The 15393-nt window shown below is 49.7% G+C and overlaps 1 protein-coding gene across 4 annotated transcripts in view; it reads right to left on the bottom strand.

Moving 5' to 3' along the window:
- Positions 1-15393, bottom strand: part of PFKFB3 (6-phosphofructo-2-kinase/fructose-2,6-biphosphatase 3) — a 68978-nt gene that overhangs the window by 4633 nt on the left and 48952 nt on the right. For 2 of the 4 annotated variants that reach the window (XM_060192120.1, XM_060192119.1), the window contains exons 2-14: positions 12600-12725; positions 11950-12046; positions 11090-11156; positions 10577-10651; positions 10240-10296; positions 8571-8695; positions 6800-7007; positions 5720-5866; positions 5479-5583; positions 3927-4056; positions 3775-3837; positions 3496-3560; positions 1352-1528 (exon numbers count right to left, since the gene is read on the bottom strand). In XM_060192120.1, coding sequence (XP_060048103.1) covers positions 1352-1528; positions 3496-3560; positions 3775-3837; positions 3927-4056; positions 5479-5583; positions 5720-5866; positions 6800-7007; positions 8571-8695; positions 10240-10296; positions 10577-10651; positions 11090-11156; positions 11950-12046; positions 12600-12725 — 1442 coding nt within the window. Of the gene's footprint in view, positions 1-450; positions 474-1351; positions 1529-3495; positions 3561-3774; positions 3838-3926; positions 4057-5478; positions 5584-5719; positions 5867-6799; positions 7008-8570; positions 8696-10239; positions 10297-10576; positions 10652-11089; positions 11157-11949; positions 12047-12599; positions 12726-15393 lie in introns of all 4 variants that reach the window. The other 2 variants (XM_060192121.1, XM_060192122.1) reach the window with 2 other exon arrangements.

The raw sequence follows: 15393 nt of genomic DNA, 5'->3' as shown, positions 1-15393 counted from the left end.
GCTGGCTGCCCCAGTCCCTGAAGGCACCTCTGGAAATTGGGGACATACACCTCCAAGACCTGTGCTGCCACACAATCTGAGGTAACTGTTATTTGGACTCTGACGGAAAGGCCTTAGCTCCATCTGTAACCAGAGACCACGAGAGTTGTAGGCAGGTGGAATTATCCAGAAATTCTGCCAGCTGAAGGGGGTGAGGGCAGGGGGGTAGAAGTAGAGGTCTGATGAGAAGGCTGCACATGACTCCAAAGTTAGAACAAACTAGCTGACTTCCAGGCCTACTATTTCAACGATAAAGAGACTGAAGGTCAGAGTGGCCACCTGACGAGTCAGAAAGTCCTTCCTTCTCCAGGCCCATATCCTCCCAGCTCACAAATGCTGCCACTGTCCCACCATCCCCACAAATAGGAGGCCACCCAGGTAGCAAGGGCACTGTCCCCAAAGGATACTTACAGGCAGGCCTTCCCTAGCAAAGGCTGCAGAGAGAAGCAGAGCAGAGGTCAGTAGAGGCAGCGGCGGCTTGTGCTTCCACATGCCCAAGGGCCACCCCAGTCTGCACTCTACCTAGCTGGGCCCAGACCACACCCTTGGGGCAAAAGGGACTTCAACACACTCAGCTTGCACCCTGAAGTTCACACGGAAACAGAGAGCCACAGGACACTACTTTTGCTCGGCTTTTTCAGAACAGTCCCCCAAAGGAGAACAAATTAACTGACTTCCGGTCACCATAAAGAGGCATAGTAGAGAGAAAATGAACCCTGCAGCAGGTGACTTGTTGGGGATCCTGGTCAAGCTCTGAGGATTTGTCACTATGTGGTCACCAGTCCCCTCAACCCTCCACCCTCCACACACCAGAAGAAAAAAACTGATATCTGAAGGCAGTCAATAAATGCCCTACCCCATGCACCCCAGAACCATTGCTGGGTAAGTGAGCTTTGGGGAGATGCTGGGAGCCCCCAGACCCAGTCCCATGAAGCCCAATCACACCCAGGGTTCCATGGGGAAGGGGAGGGAAGAACCCTCAGGTGAGCCCAACTCTATGTCCAGGACTTCCCATGTCCCCCAAGGCGGCAGAGATTCCCAGAGACCTTGGAGAGACCTCCATCCCTGGCCCTGGATGGCAGCTGCCTGGGTTCTGCCCACAGGGAGAATTATGAGACCACAGAGCCAGAGGTAACATCCCCTCCCCACTATGGGCCCCAGGTGGGGGTGGCCCTGTCCACCCCAGAGTAGCAGGACTTGAGAGATGAATAAGATGCTCGGCCACTGCCCAGAGTCAGGGTCGCACAGACTGTCTAGAGAAGACCCTTCTGGAAGCCTGTGCCCCTCCCTCCACCTCACCCCTGACACACACCTGCCCTGATGGTGGCGGTGGGGGCCCCTGCGGGGGCAGGCACACAGGCAGGGCGGTGGATGTGGACGCCACATGCTCCTCAAAGCTGTTGATGCGCGGCTTCTTGGTGGGCTCGGGGCTGGCCAGCGGGGTGACACTATTACGCCTCATGAGCGGGTTAGGGCCCTTCTTGGCATCCTAAACAGTACGAGGACAGGCGTGAATTACAAGGAAACACAGGAAGACAGAGCTCTGGGTCCCCAGTGGCTTGGACATCACAGAGAGCCGCTGTGAGCTTTGCCTCCTGACCTCCAAGAACTAAGGAGTCTCTCACCTCAGGCCCCTTTCTGGATCATTCCAAAATACTACCTCAGAGAGCATGACAGTCACAAAGTAGGTGGCAGAAGAACATGACAACTCTTTATAATTGTTCAATCTCAGCAGGTGAGGAGGAAGACAAACCTCTGGGGCTGGGGCCTGCTGTGGAGCTCAGTGACCACCAAGGGGCAGTGGGAGGAACACACTGGGCTGGTGAAGGGGGAAGGAGTAGCAGTCATGTTGCTGGAGAGCCAGGAGCTGCACTGATGACAAGAGACAGCACCAATAGCCACACCCTGCTGGGGACAGGAGACTAAAGACTCTGGAGTCAGAGGGACAAGCAGTCCAGGCCAAGTGACAAAATGACTAGAGAGGACCACTTGATGTCCTGGAGGCCCTGGCCCAGTTCTTTAAGAAGTTCATAATAGGGAACCTGTGAAGCGACTCTCCTGCAGGTGGGGAGCTGGGGGCTCGAACTGAGATCCTCATGCTGGTCCTTGTACTTTGCGCCATGTGCGCTTAACCTGCTGCGCTACTGCCTGGTCCCCTATTTTTTTTTAATTTCTTTAAAATTTTTTAAAATTATTTTTATTTCTTTATTGGATAGAAACAGCTAGAAATCAAGAAGGAAGGGAGGGATAGAGAGATAGACAGAGACACATCTGCAGCTCTGTTTCACCACTTGTGAAACTTTCTCCCTGCAGGTGGGGATTAGGAGCTCTACCCCAGGTCCTTGCACATTTTAACGTGTGCTCAGCCAGGTGTGTCACCACCTGGCTTCTGAGAGATAATTTTACAAATTAGAAAGGCTCAAATACCTCTCAGGTACATGCAGAGTTTAGGATTGAACCTGGGACCTCAGCATGAAAGTCTTGCCCTCAGCTGGTTGAGCCACTGCTCCAACGACTTGCCATATACTCTTGTTTTGGGTGTGACCTTCCATTCCTGAAAGGGACTGGCTTGTTTATAAGGAGGACAGCCAGAGGATGTGGTCTGAAAATCTCAGTTTCTGTGGGCAGCTCTTGGACTGCTGGTCCCCCAGCTCTGTGCTGACCCATTCTGAACTGGAAGTTCAGTGCCTGGGCTCACAGGGATGGCTAAGCAGGTCAGCTGATACAAGGCTAACAGTGCATCCTGGGGAAATCCAGCCACCTTGGAAGAGAGGCAGCATAAACTCTGCCATGGCTGCATGTCAAAGGGGAGGCCAGGGCCCAGGAGGTGGCTCAGCAGTGGGGCACCTGCCTTGCAAGTGTGAGGTCCTAGGTTTGAGCCCCACCACATGGGAGCAGCAGAGACAAATGGACCTCCATGGATGGTGGTCTGGAACTTCAGTCTCTGTCTCATGAAGAATTTTTTTTTATCTTTTTTTAAAAATATGTATTTTATTTATTTATTCCCTTTTGTTGCCCTTGTTGTTTTATTGTTGTAGTCATCGTTGTTGAATAGGGCAGAGAGAAATGGAGAGGGGAGGGGGAAGACAGAGACGGGGAGAGAAAGACAGACACTTGCAGACCTGCTTCACCGCTTATGAAGCGACTCTCCTGTAGGTGGGGAACTGGGGGCTTGAACCAGGATCCTTCCGCCGGTCCTTGTGCTTTGTGCCACCTGCGCTTAACCCGCTGCACTACCGCCTGACTCCCCAACTCCCCTCGTGAAAAATTTCAAAACAATTTAAAAAGAAAAAAAAAACTGGGCTAAAAATAAATAAATAAATAAAACTGGATCAGGAAGGTGGCACAGTGGTAAAGGTCCTGGGGTCACAATCAAATAGATGAAGGAGATATGGGAAGAATAAGACAGAACATGGAATGTAAGGGTGTGAGACTTTGGGGGCAAGCACCACTCACCTCCGACCTCTCCCGGTGTGTGCTCACTGACTCCACGTTCAGGTGGATGGACTCCACGCGGCAGCCTGGCCAGTCAGGAGAGAGGCCGTTGAGTTAGAAGGACAAGATGGGCACAGCCCCAGGCCACCTGCTTCAGGTCTGGCCACGGCCATCCCAGTCATGGACACATCCCTCTCTGGTTCGACCATGCCCTTTCTGGTCTTGGCCAAGTCCCTCACCAGATGTGACCACACCTCCTTCCAGGTCTGGCCACCCCTGCTGGGCCTAGTCCCCACTCACCATAAGCTACAGGTGTGAGTTTCAGCACCGTGTGAAGGGGGCATTTCAAGTAGGGCATCTCCTCTGTAGGGAAGAGGTCTCCAGTTAGCAGGCAGGGCTTGGGGGAAGGACCCCAGATGCCCCCACACAGAGCACCACCCCTAAGCCCATACCTGCGCTCTTGTCCAGGAAGTAGGCCAGTAGGCAGCGCAGCACGGCTTGGTGGCAGATAACCAGCACGTTCTCCTGCCGCTCCAGCTCCATGATGACTGGCTCCAGCCGCTGTACCAGGTCCTGGTAAGACTGCAGACAGACAGAGAGACGGCCGCTCTGACCACGGCCACACACGACACTAGGTCCCATCGTGCTTGGCCGGCAGTGAGTATCACAATAGTGGAGGAGCACAGGGCATGTGAGGGTGAGGTTCAAGGTTCAAGTCCTGGCACTTGTGCTAGAGTGATGCTCTAGATTGATCGATCAATCTCTCTCTCTCATAATAAGCAAATGAGAATGCTCTCCCGCCCCCACCCCATGTGAATGAAAAGGCTGCTGAGAACAATGAAACTGCATGGGCTCAAAGTTCTGGCTCCAAAAATGCATACATAGAAATAGCCAGAGAGATGGCTCACTGGGCAGGGGCACATGCCTTGGCCATGTGCATGACCCAGGTTCAAGCCCTGGCCCCATATACAAGTTACTGCAGTAGGAGAAGCTCATTACTGTGGTGTGTGTGTGTGTGTGTGTGTGTGTGTGTGTGTGTGTGTGTCTTTGTGTGCACTTATTCAGCAGGGGTTTTGCTGGGCAACCTGTACCTTGGGCCAGAGAAAGGGTATTACGGGAGTCCAAGTGGAGAGGCACACAGGGGCAGGGTGGGATAGAAAGTCCAGAAATACATTTTAGATTTTGGCTTCAGGACAATGAACTAAGCCTCTACATGAGTGGTAAAGCAGTTCTACAGGTGTCTTTTTCTCTCCCTCTGTCTTTCTCTCTCTCTTTTAATATTTTATTTATTAATGAGAAAGGAGGAGAGAAAGAACCAGCCATCACTCTGGTACATGTGCTGCCAGGGATTGAACTCAGGACCTCATGCTTGAGAGTCCATTGCTTTATCCACTGCACCACCTCCTGGACGACTTTCTCTCCCTCTCTATCTCCTCTTACCTTCTCAATTTCTTTCTGTCCTATCTAATCAAATAGAAAGGAAAAGGAGTGGTATGGTTCTTTCTCTTTCTCCTTCTGTCTTTCTCATTAATGCATAAATAAAAATCTTTTTTTAAAAAAAAAAAAAAGGAAGGAAAGAAGGAAAAAAAAGGTGGAGGAGATAACATAATGGTTATGCAAGGAGAGTCTCATGACTGAGGTTTCAAATTCCCAGGTTCAATCCCCAGCACCACCATAAGCCAGAGCTGAGTAATGCTCTGGTGAAAAAAGAAAAAAAGAAAGAAAGAAAGGAGAAGGAGGAGAGAAGAATGCCACAGAGAACAGTGGATTAGTGCCAGCACCAAGCCCCAATGGTAACAATGGTGGCAATTTAATGGGGGGGAAAAAAAGAATAAGGAAAGGAAGGAATCTGTTGCAGTGCTGCAAACATGAAAACATCAACAAGTCAGAAATGTAAGTTTCTTGATGCCCTCCACACTCCCCCAGGGGGCACATGCACCCCACCCACCCACCCACTCTCACATACACATCCCACCCATGCAGCAAGGTGGGGGGGACACACACCTCCCCAGTGGGGTAGCGGTAGTAGTACTTGTCCTGCTCCCGCAGTGCATACTCCTCAGGGTACGTGTCTTTGATCTCCTCATAAGTCATCTCCTCGCACACGCCCTGTAGACCACATGGAAGTCACACAAGGGGCTGTCCTCACACAGCCCAGGGCTCTCACGGAGCCAGGTCTCCAGCAGCTCTCTTCCCTCCTTCCCCACCCCCCCATCATTCACCCTTCCCTGGGCCTCAGACTCACAGCGTCAATCTCGTTGAGTGCCTTCCACTGCTCATAGGGCAGCCTCAGCGCCTCAGCCGTCTGGATGGTCCTCTTCAGCTGGCTGGTCCACACCTTGAGGTCCTTCAGGTTCTGCTCCTCTACGAACTTGCTCAGGGCATTGGCGAACTGTAGGGACAGGAGGGGCTCACTTGGGTCCAATCTCCTGCCTGCCAGGCCCCACCAGGACTGTCAATGCTACCACAGAGCCAAGAGCAAGGGACTGCAGCCCCACACACATACCCCCTCCCCAGTAGCTGGGAACCCCCCCACCTGTCCACATAGAGATAAACACAGATACTCAGTGGCTAGGGTTGAGCAATGGGGAGCACCAGACTTGCATGTGTGAAGTCCTGAGTTTGACCCCTGGCATCACATGTGTCAGAGTAATACTCTGCCTTTATCTTTCCCTTACCCCACCCTTCTCACTGATCAACAAATAAATCTTTTGGGGGCTAGGAGAGAACTCACACTGAAGAGCACACATTTGACCGTGCATGAGGACTCGGGTTCAAGCATCTACCCCCACCTTCACCACATGGAAGCTTCACAAGCAGTGAAGCAGTGCTGTGGTGAATCTGCCCTCTGTCTCATTCTCCCTTTCTCACACCCTCTATCTAAAATAAGAGGGTGGGGGAAGGAATCTGTTAGGAGTAGTGGAATCATGCAGACCCCAAGCCCCAACAAAAACCTTGATGTCCAATACATAAGTAAATATTTAATATTTTTTATTTTATTTTAATGAGAGATTGAGAGAGAAAAACCAGAGTACTGCTTAGCTCTGACTTATGGTGGTGCTGGGGATTGAACCTGGGACCTAGGAACCTCAGGCAGGAGTCTTTTGCAGAACCATCATGCTATCTCCCCAGCCCATAAAGAAAAAAATTGCAGAAACACCCAGAAACACAGAAATATGGACAGACTCAGGCACAGACAGACACACACAGACATGCACTGAGAGAGAAATAGGAGACACGTGGACAGAAACACACCGACAGGCACAAAGACAGATACAAGGACGCACGGACATGCTGACACACAGCCACACAGGTGAACGCCCACCTTGCGGCCCCGGGCTGACAGCCCCGAGTCGCCGCCAATCTTGCCATGCAGGTTGTGCTCGGTCTCGCCGTGGCGGCACAGGTAGATGGCACGCGGCTGAACGTGGATATTCATCAGGTAGTAGACGATGCGGCTCTGGATGTGGTCCTGCACGCGGTTGACCAGGAAGCGGCGGCCCACATCGATCACTTTGATGAGTGACAGGTCCCTGTACAAATCAGGACATCAGAACCCACCATGGGGCGGGGCCAGTACCCATGCCCCCCCCCCATCACTGAACAGACAGGTGCCCATTAGGGCTCAACTAGAGACTTTCCACCCTGCCACCAGCACAGGGTCTGAAAGAGTCACACTAGCAATACAGCACATGCAGGAGGTCCCAGGTTCTGTCTCTGGGCTCTCTCATAAATGCAAAATAATTTGTACAAAGAAAATAATTATTTTATTTTGTTGTTGTTGCCTTGTTTTGGTTTTACTTTGCTTTTACCAGAGCACTGCTCAGCTGGGGCTTATGGTGGTACAAGGGATTGAACCTGGGGCCTCAGAACGTCAGGCATGAGATTCTTTTTGCATAACCAGTATGCTGTCTTCCATGCCCCCAATTTTTCTTTTTTTTTTTTTTTTTTTTTTTACCAGAGCACTGGTCAGCTCTGCCTTATGATGGTGCAGGGGATTGAACCTGGGACTTTGAAGCCTCAGGTATGAGTGTCTCTTAGCATAACAATTATGCTATCTCTCATACCCACCAAAATATTTTTTATTTTTTTATATTTATTTATTTTCCCTTTTGTTGCCCTTGTTTTTTTATTGTTGTTGTAGTTATTATTGTTGTTATTATTGATGTCGTCGTTGTTAGAAAGGACAAAGAGAAATGGAGAGAAGAGGGAAGACAGAGAGGGTGAGAGACAAAATTTTTTAAAAATATTTATTTATTTTCCCTTTTGTTGCCCTTGTTGTTTTATTGTTGTAGTTATTGTTGTTCTTGATGTCATCATTTTTGGATAAGACAGAGAGAAATGGAGAGAGGAAGGGAAGATAGAGAGGGGGGGAGAGAAAGACAGACACTTGCAGACCTGCTTCATCACCTGTGAAGCAATGACTCCCCTGCAGGTGGGGAGCCTGGGGCTTGAACTGGGACCCTTAAGCCGGGCCTTGCGCTTTGTGCCACGTGCGCTTAACCCACTGCACTATCGCCTGACTCCTGACAAAATATTTTTTAAGGGATACTTCTTCTTAATGAGAAAGGGAGAAAATCACAGATTTTTTTTTTTTAGCCAAGGCAGGAACTAAACCGTGTAGGTTTTTTGTTTATTTTGTTTTTGCCACTGCTCAGCTCTGGCTTATGGTGGCAAGGGGGACTGAACCTTTGACTATCAAAGCCTCAAGCATGAAAGCCTTTTTGCATAGCCATTATGCTATCTCCCTCCCCCCCAAAATAAAAATAACAACAACAACAAAATGGTTTTGTATAATCAAGATACCACAGGGCAACTTTCCCTGGTCCAATGTTTTTTCTATATACTTAGAAAGGGATAGAAAAGGACTGGGAGACAGAGAGCTCCCCCAGGGCTTTTATGGTGCTCCCACATGGTGCCAGGGCTTAGACATCGGGCCTCAATAGCAAGGCAGCTGTGCCCCCCCACCCCCAGCTATGTTCCCAGCCCAGGAAAAAAGAGGTTTATTTCAGAGTGTTTAGACAAGTGTCCGGAACCAGTTCTCTGTGGGAGCTAGGGAAAGCCCTGCGGACATGAATCAGAGGCAGTGGCCCTACCTGTCATTCTTGTCAGGGTCCAGGGGCTGGTAGCTGGCCTCGTAGCAGTTAATCCTCTTCATGAAATCGTCCATGGCCTCTGCTGAGTTGCAGTCTTTGTAATCTGGGCTGGAGACCTTCACTTCCTGCCATAGACAAAGAAGAGGCGCTGACTCACTGGGGGCTTTCTGCAGTAGAACAAGGCTGGGGGAGGGAGGGCTGAAACACCGGGGCCTGTCCTGAGTCTCAATGCTCCTGACATGCTTCCCAGGAAGAAATATGGCTGCTGCCAAGAGCACAGAATTCCACAAGCACAGCTCCGAATGGGCCATAGCCAGGAGGACCTATTAAGCCACCCAGCCTCCATCAACAGAGCTCAGCAGAAGCCAAACCAGGAGCTGGGGGTGCCTGGCAGCACTTTAATATGTAGGTGACCCAGGAGGGGATGCAATGGATTAAAAGTTGGACTGAAGCAAGAGGTTCCAAGTTCAAGCCCCAGCATTGCATGCTCCAGAGTGATGCTCTAGTTTTCTCTCATTAATAAATCTATGATGGTGATGATGATGATGACACAGGCCAGGAAATGACTCAACAAGCAAGCATAGGCCTTTCATTCATGAGGCCCTAGGTTTGAGCTCCAGCTTCACATGGGAATAGGATGGATAACACCAAAGAAGCTCCATGGATGGAGTCATGCTCTGGTCTCTCTAATTTCTGTCTGTCTGCCTCTCTCTCTCTCTCTCAATATCTATATCTCTCTCTCTCTCTCTCTCTCTCTCTCTCTCTCTCAGAGAAATCTTAAAGTAAAAGCCAAAGAGATATTTCACTGGATAGTCTGCAAGCCTTGCTATTGATCAGTGCTGATTTGAGCTTCAGCATCACACGGAAGGTCCCAGGACATTGGGGGAAGCTCTAGTGCTGTGGTGTCTCTCCCTCTGTCTCTCTATGAATTAAAGTCAGCCTAGTGATAATTATAGAAATAAGTCAGCCCATACTTGTGATCTTGGGAGAACTACTGCAGTTTCCAATGGAGGGAATGGAGACACAGAACTCTGGTGGTGAGAACAGTGTGGAATTATACCCTATTATTTTGTAAATCAATATTAGATCACTAATTAAATTTTTAAAAGAAAGAGCCAGCCTAGGAGGAGTAAAACTGCATATATGCAAGATCCCAGCTCTTGAAAAAATTAATTTGAACAAGATAATTTCTAATCATCCTCAATTTATCCAGGCCCCCAACATGGGGACCAGGGAGCTGAAAGAGGAAGCTCTGCTCCAGGTGAATGAGCAGGAAGAAGACTCTGTCCAGTCCCCACACAATGAGAAAGCCCGCCGCAATCAACTGGCTCCACAGCCCAGCTTAGCCACCAGAGACTAATAGTCTGGGAGACTGGCCTGCTGTCCCCAGTCCTCCCCGAGCACCTCCCCCATACCACACCCTGCACCTCGAAGCAACCAGGCTAATACCACCCATCTCTCATGTTCCACAGATACCACTTCCTGCCAATGATGGCCTGAAAGGTCCCGGATGAAGCCAGCCAGGATCACAGTTAAGGACAGCTCTCACAGGCCCCACCCCTGGACAAAACCAATGGCAAGCAGGACAGTCAGCCATTAAGTCCCCCCTTCCACTGACTCCCCCGTTTTCACATCTCCACAACAGAAAGGGTGTCATGGGCTGCCTTACCATGATGTTCGAAGCCACCACTGTGGGGTCATCACACACAGACTCGATGAAAAACACCTAGAGAAAGGAGAGAGATACTGGGAAACCACAAACTTGGCCGCAAATACCAAGGGCCAACTTGGGCAACATCCTCATGTGACATCCTCACATGCAAAAAGGACAGACATCCCTTCCCAGTCCCCGAAGACATAAAAAGAACCCTTCATTGCCATCCCTGCCACCCTCTCCCTGAGGGAGGCCTGCTCCCCTTCCTTGGAAGGAACCCCCCAGAACCTCCAGCAGACATGAGAGTCAGTAGCTCACACACACTGCAGGGCAAGAGGGAGGCTCGGCTTACCTTGAAATTGTTTTCTTTGGCAAAGTGGAGGATCATGTGTCTCCTCTCCCTGGTGGTGTTAGTGGCATCAAACACCTGGCGGACAGAAAAGAGGGCAGGGAAGAGATGCAGGTTTGAGACGAACACTATATACACCTGTCCAGAAGGCCAGTCCTGGCTCTTCAGGTACCAGCCAGAAAATGGGGTTCTAGGACACATCCCCAACCTCTCCTATCTCCTCTTAACTCCTGTCATAGTCCATCAGGGACACAGAAATATGGGGAGAATGGGAATCACCCTCAGAGCTGCACAGAAGGCAATGTCAAACTCCTGAGAGGTGGAACAGAGCATGTACCCACTGTGCCCCCCCCCAGATAGCTTTCATCACCATCAGGGGTCTGTGTTCAGCCCCCACCCCAGTCACCCGCTAGCTCTGGATCAGAGGCACTCAGCACAATTTAGGGGTATCCTGGCACTCTGGAGTCAGTGTGTAGGATACCCCCTCCTGCTAGGATGTAGGGACCCCAGACTCACCGCAATCTGTCCCCCTTCCTTGGTCAGGTAGCTTTTGACATCTCTCAAGGCAGCGAGGGCACATTGCCTGCAGTACCAGAAAGGGGTCTGAGGCCCAGTACTCCGACAGCAGAGCCCTGGCCTTTCTTGTCACCAACAAAGTGACCAGAGCTCTCTCCACTCCCGGCCTTGCACAAAGGAGTGGAGCTCGTACCAGGCCATGGAGGACCCTACTCCAGGAACTTCTAAAATAATGGTTGAGAGGCCAAGAGATAGTCACCTAGTGGAACACACATCTTGACAGAGCACCTAGCACAGCTCTGGGTTCAGTCCCTGGCACCACATTTGAGCACCATGGACAGAGCTGGGGAAATTCCACAGATGAGAGTGGTGCTGAGGTGTCTCCCTGTCTCTTCTTCCCTTACTCTCAGGGCTCCTCTCTGCCCTGCTCTGAGTAGGCCTCCAGCCCCCAGGATTCACATATGCACACACACACACACACATACACAGTCTTACACATGAGCCTGGGAACTCCTTGGGGTGGGAAGAAAACTCTTCAAATACAAGCAGGTGACTTTTCCATGAAAGAGGCCCTGCATCTTTCCTTTTTTTTTTTTTTTTTTGCTTGTTTGTTAATATTTTATTCATTTTATTATTGTTATTTTTAATAACAGATACAAAGAAAGACAACAGAGCACTATTCAGCTGTGGCTTATTGTGGCTTATTGTGGATTGAATCTGGGGCCTGGAACCCCAGGCATGAATCATTATTCTATCTCGCCAGCCTGCTCTGCACCTTCCTAATGAGTGACAAGGAGAGCCCAGTGTGGCAGAAGCCAGGAAGACAGATGACAGCAGGCCTTACACCTCCTCACACTCACCTGCGCACTCTCATGGCTTCCTGGTTGTCAGGGCGGAAGAAGTTGTAGGAGCTGTACTGCTTGACAGCCTCACGCCGGTACTCCCCCACATTGAACACTGCAGGAGGGGGAACAGAGTTCAGTGTTTACCTCCAAAAACTGAGGAACCTTCCCCCCAAAAGGAAAACACCCACAAGAGGAGTGAGGACCTGGTGAGGTGAGCCCACCTGCTGCTATACTCCCAGACCTTCCAGAAGGTTCCCCCAGACCAAACTCTGCTCTAGGCTGCCTGCTGTTCTACAGGAGGTCAAGGCCGAGAACAGGAGCCATGATTTCTACCTACAGTGGGTTTTGAAGCCCCACCCCCAGGACACTGGGAAGACCAGGTAAACATTCACGAAAATGATCAGTCTGGGCACCAGAGCACATGTGGCAGGGAAGCAGCACAGCTAGGTGCTTCAAGGACTCAGAAAAAGAACTTTCTGGAATGTGAGGGTCCCACTAGACAAGTCAGACTGGACTAGTGAAAAAAAGATCCAACCCAAGAATAAAGGGCATGTGTAACGTGGCAGGTGACACAGTCAAGAAGAGAGGTGGGGATCCCCCTCCCATACATACACACATATACACCTCCACAGCTGGGGGCAGGGAGCTCTGGACAGTGGCCTCACCTTTGGTGGGGACCCCAATCCAGTTGAGGTATCGAGTCAGCTTCTTAGAGATATAGGTCTTGCCCCGGGCTGGCAGGCCCACCATGACGATGACGGTAGGCGAGTTTGTCAGCTTGGGCCCGCAGGCTGTGGGGCAGAGAAGGGTGTCAACAGTCCTGGGAAATCCACTCGCACTCCCACAGGACCTGGCGCCCCAGGCCACACCAGGGTGCCCATGGCCACTGGTGGCCAAGGTCAGGCAGAAAGCACACCATGGGGTGGGGGAGAGGGCCGGGCACAGCTCCACTCCCAGCTGTGGATGCACAAGCCTGAGGCTCCTGGTTCGAGCCTCAGTATCACATGTATGTGAGTGGTGTGCCGGCTTCTCTCCCCACCCCACCTCCATACACATGGGAAATGCTTTCTAACACAAAATAAATAAAAATTAGTCATTAAAATAGAGTGATCACTGCTCTCCTTTTCTCCGCCATCGTATTGGTAGACTGACTCATTCTTGCTATGTCTTTCAGAATCAAGCAATTCCTGGCTAATATGCAAAAACAAAACTGTCCCATTCCCCAGTGTATTTGGATGAAAACTGGTAATAAAATCAGGTACAGGGCATGGATCGACCTGCCAACACCCATGTTAATCAGAGAAGCAATTACAGAAGGCAGACCTCCCACCTTCTGCACCCCATAAATAATTTGGGTCCTTATTCCCAGAGGGGTAAATATTAAGGGAAATTGACCAAAGGACTCTGAACTCCAATCCCATCAGGACCCAGAGATAGAAGAGGGGGAAAAAATAAAAAATAAAGGAAGGGCACTCAGCAGTAGGTGTGACTTAGAAAGGAAGAGAAAGCAGGACCATTAAAAATGGGCAAATATTTATAAATATAGATAGTTATAGAAACAATAGTCAACCCATGTTTGTGATCTTGGGAGAATGAATGCAGTTTCTTTTTTTTTAAATAGTTTCTTTTTTTAAATATCTTTACTTGCATATTGGAGATAGCCAGAAATTGAGAGAAGGGGGAGATAGAGAGGTAGAGAGACAGAGAGATACCTGTAGCCCTGTTTTACCACTTGTGAAGCTTTCCCCCTGAATGTGGGGCCCGGGGGCTCAAACCCAGGTCCTTGTGCATTGTAACATGTGCACTCAACCAGGTGCACCACCACCGGCCCCCAACTAATACAGTTTCCAATGGAGGGAATGGAGACATACAACTATGGTGGTGGGAGTCGGGCAGTAGCGCAGCGGGTTAAGCGCAGGTGGTGCAAAGCACAAGGACCGGCTTAAGGATCCCTGTTTGAATCCCTGGCTCCCCACCTGCAGGGAAGTCGCTTCACAAGCGGTGAAGCAGGTCTGCAGGTGTCTGTCTTTTTCTCCTCCTCGTTGTCTTCCCCTCCTCTCTCCATGTCTGTCTAATCCAACAACGATGGCATCAATAACAACAATAATAACTACAACAATAAAACAACAATGGCAACAAAAAGGAACAAATAAACATTTTTTTAAAAAGAACTCTGGTGGTGTGGAATTATAGTCGTTACCTTATAACTTTGTAAGTCAATATTAAATCCCTAATAAATTTTTTTTAAAGAATCAGGTACAACTCCAAGAAGAGACACTGGAGAAGAACAAAGCTGAGTGTATAAGGATTCCCCTAAGACACACACATATTTCTGCTGGGATGGACCACTAGTATCTTGAGTGAAGCACCACTGTCTTACACACTTGACTAGGAACCCACTTGGCCTTGTATTTCTTCCTGCTTCCCGACTCAGTAATAAGTATGTTAGCTATCTGAAAATAATAATAATTGTTAAGGGCCAGGCAAGAGTTCACCCAGTAGAGCACACAACCTTGCTGTTGAGGCCATGGGTTCAGGTTCTGACACCACATGGGAGCACCGTGGACAGACAGCTTTGGGGAGAGCTCCATGGATGGTAGTATGGTGCTGTGGTATCTCACCTCTCTCTGTCTCTCCCTTCTACTCTCAAAGAGATAAAGACTGAAAAGCCTAGCCCAGAAAGACTGCTCAGCGCTATTGCTCAATGCATGGTCCTGAGGTCATTCACTTGCACTGCATTTTTTAAAAAAAAATGTTTTGTGTGTAGGCTCAGCTCACTTGGATAATGTGTTGCTTTTGCTATGTACACCACCTGAGTTCAAGCCTGGCCCTCACCCCACTGAAAGAGGCTTTGGTGCTGTGGTCTCTTGTCTCATTCATGCTCTCTCCAACTGCTTTCTCTACCTTTCTGGTTTGTTGTTTGTTATTGCCTCCAGGGTTATTGCTGGGGCTCAGTGCCAGCACTATGAATCCACTGCTCCTGAAGGCCTTTTTTTTTTCTTCATTTTATTAGATAGGACAGAGAGAAACGGAGGGTGGGAGGGGGAGATAGAGTGGGAGAGAGACAGACAACACCTGCAGACCTGTTTCACTGCCTATGAAGTAACCCCCTACAGGTGGGGAGCCGGGGATCATGCATGAGTCCTTGCACTTTGTACTATGTACATTTAACCTGGTGTGCCAACACTTGGCCCCCCTCTACCTTTCTGTCTGTATCTAAATAACATTTTTAAAAGAATTTTTAAATTATTTTTATTTATTTCCTTTTGTTGCCCTTGTTGTTTTGTTGTTGTAGTTATTATTGTTGTTATTAATGTTGTCATTGTTGGATAGGACAGAGAGAAATGGAGAGAGGAAAGGAAGACCAAGAGGGGGAGAGAAAGACAGACACCTGCAGACCTGCTTCACCACTTGTGAAGCGACTCCCCTGCAGGTGGGGAGCCAGGGGCTCGAACCCAG

This window comes from Erinaceus europaeus, chromosome 6 (assembly GCF_950295315.1).
Source record: "Erinaceus europaeus chromosome 6, mEriEur2.1, whole genome shotgun sequence".
Taxonomy (NCBI): Eukaryota; Metazoa; Chordata; class Mammalia; order Eulipotyphla; family Erinaceidae; genus Erinaceus; species Erinaceus europaeus.
Note: the sequence above shows the minus strand (reverse complement) of the source record. Positions and strands in the feature narration are given on the sequence as shown.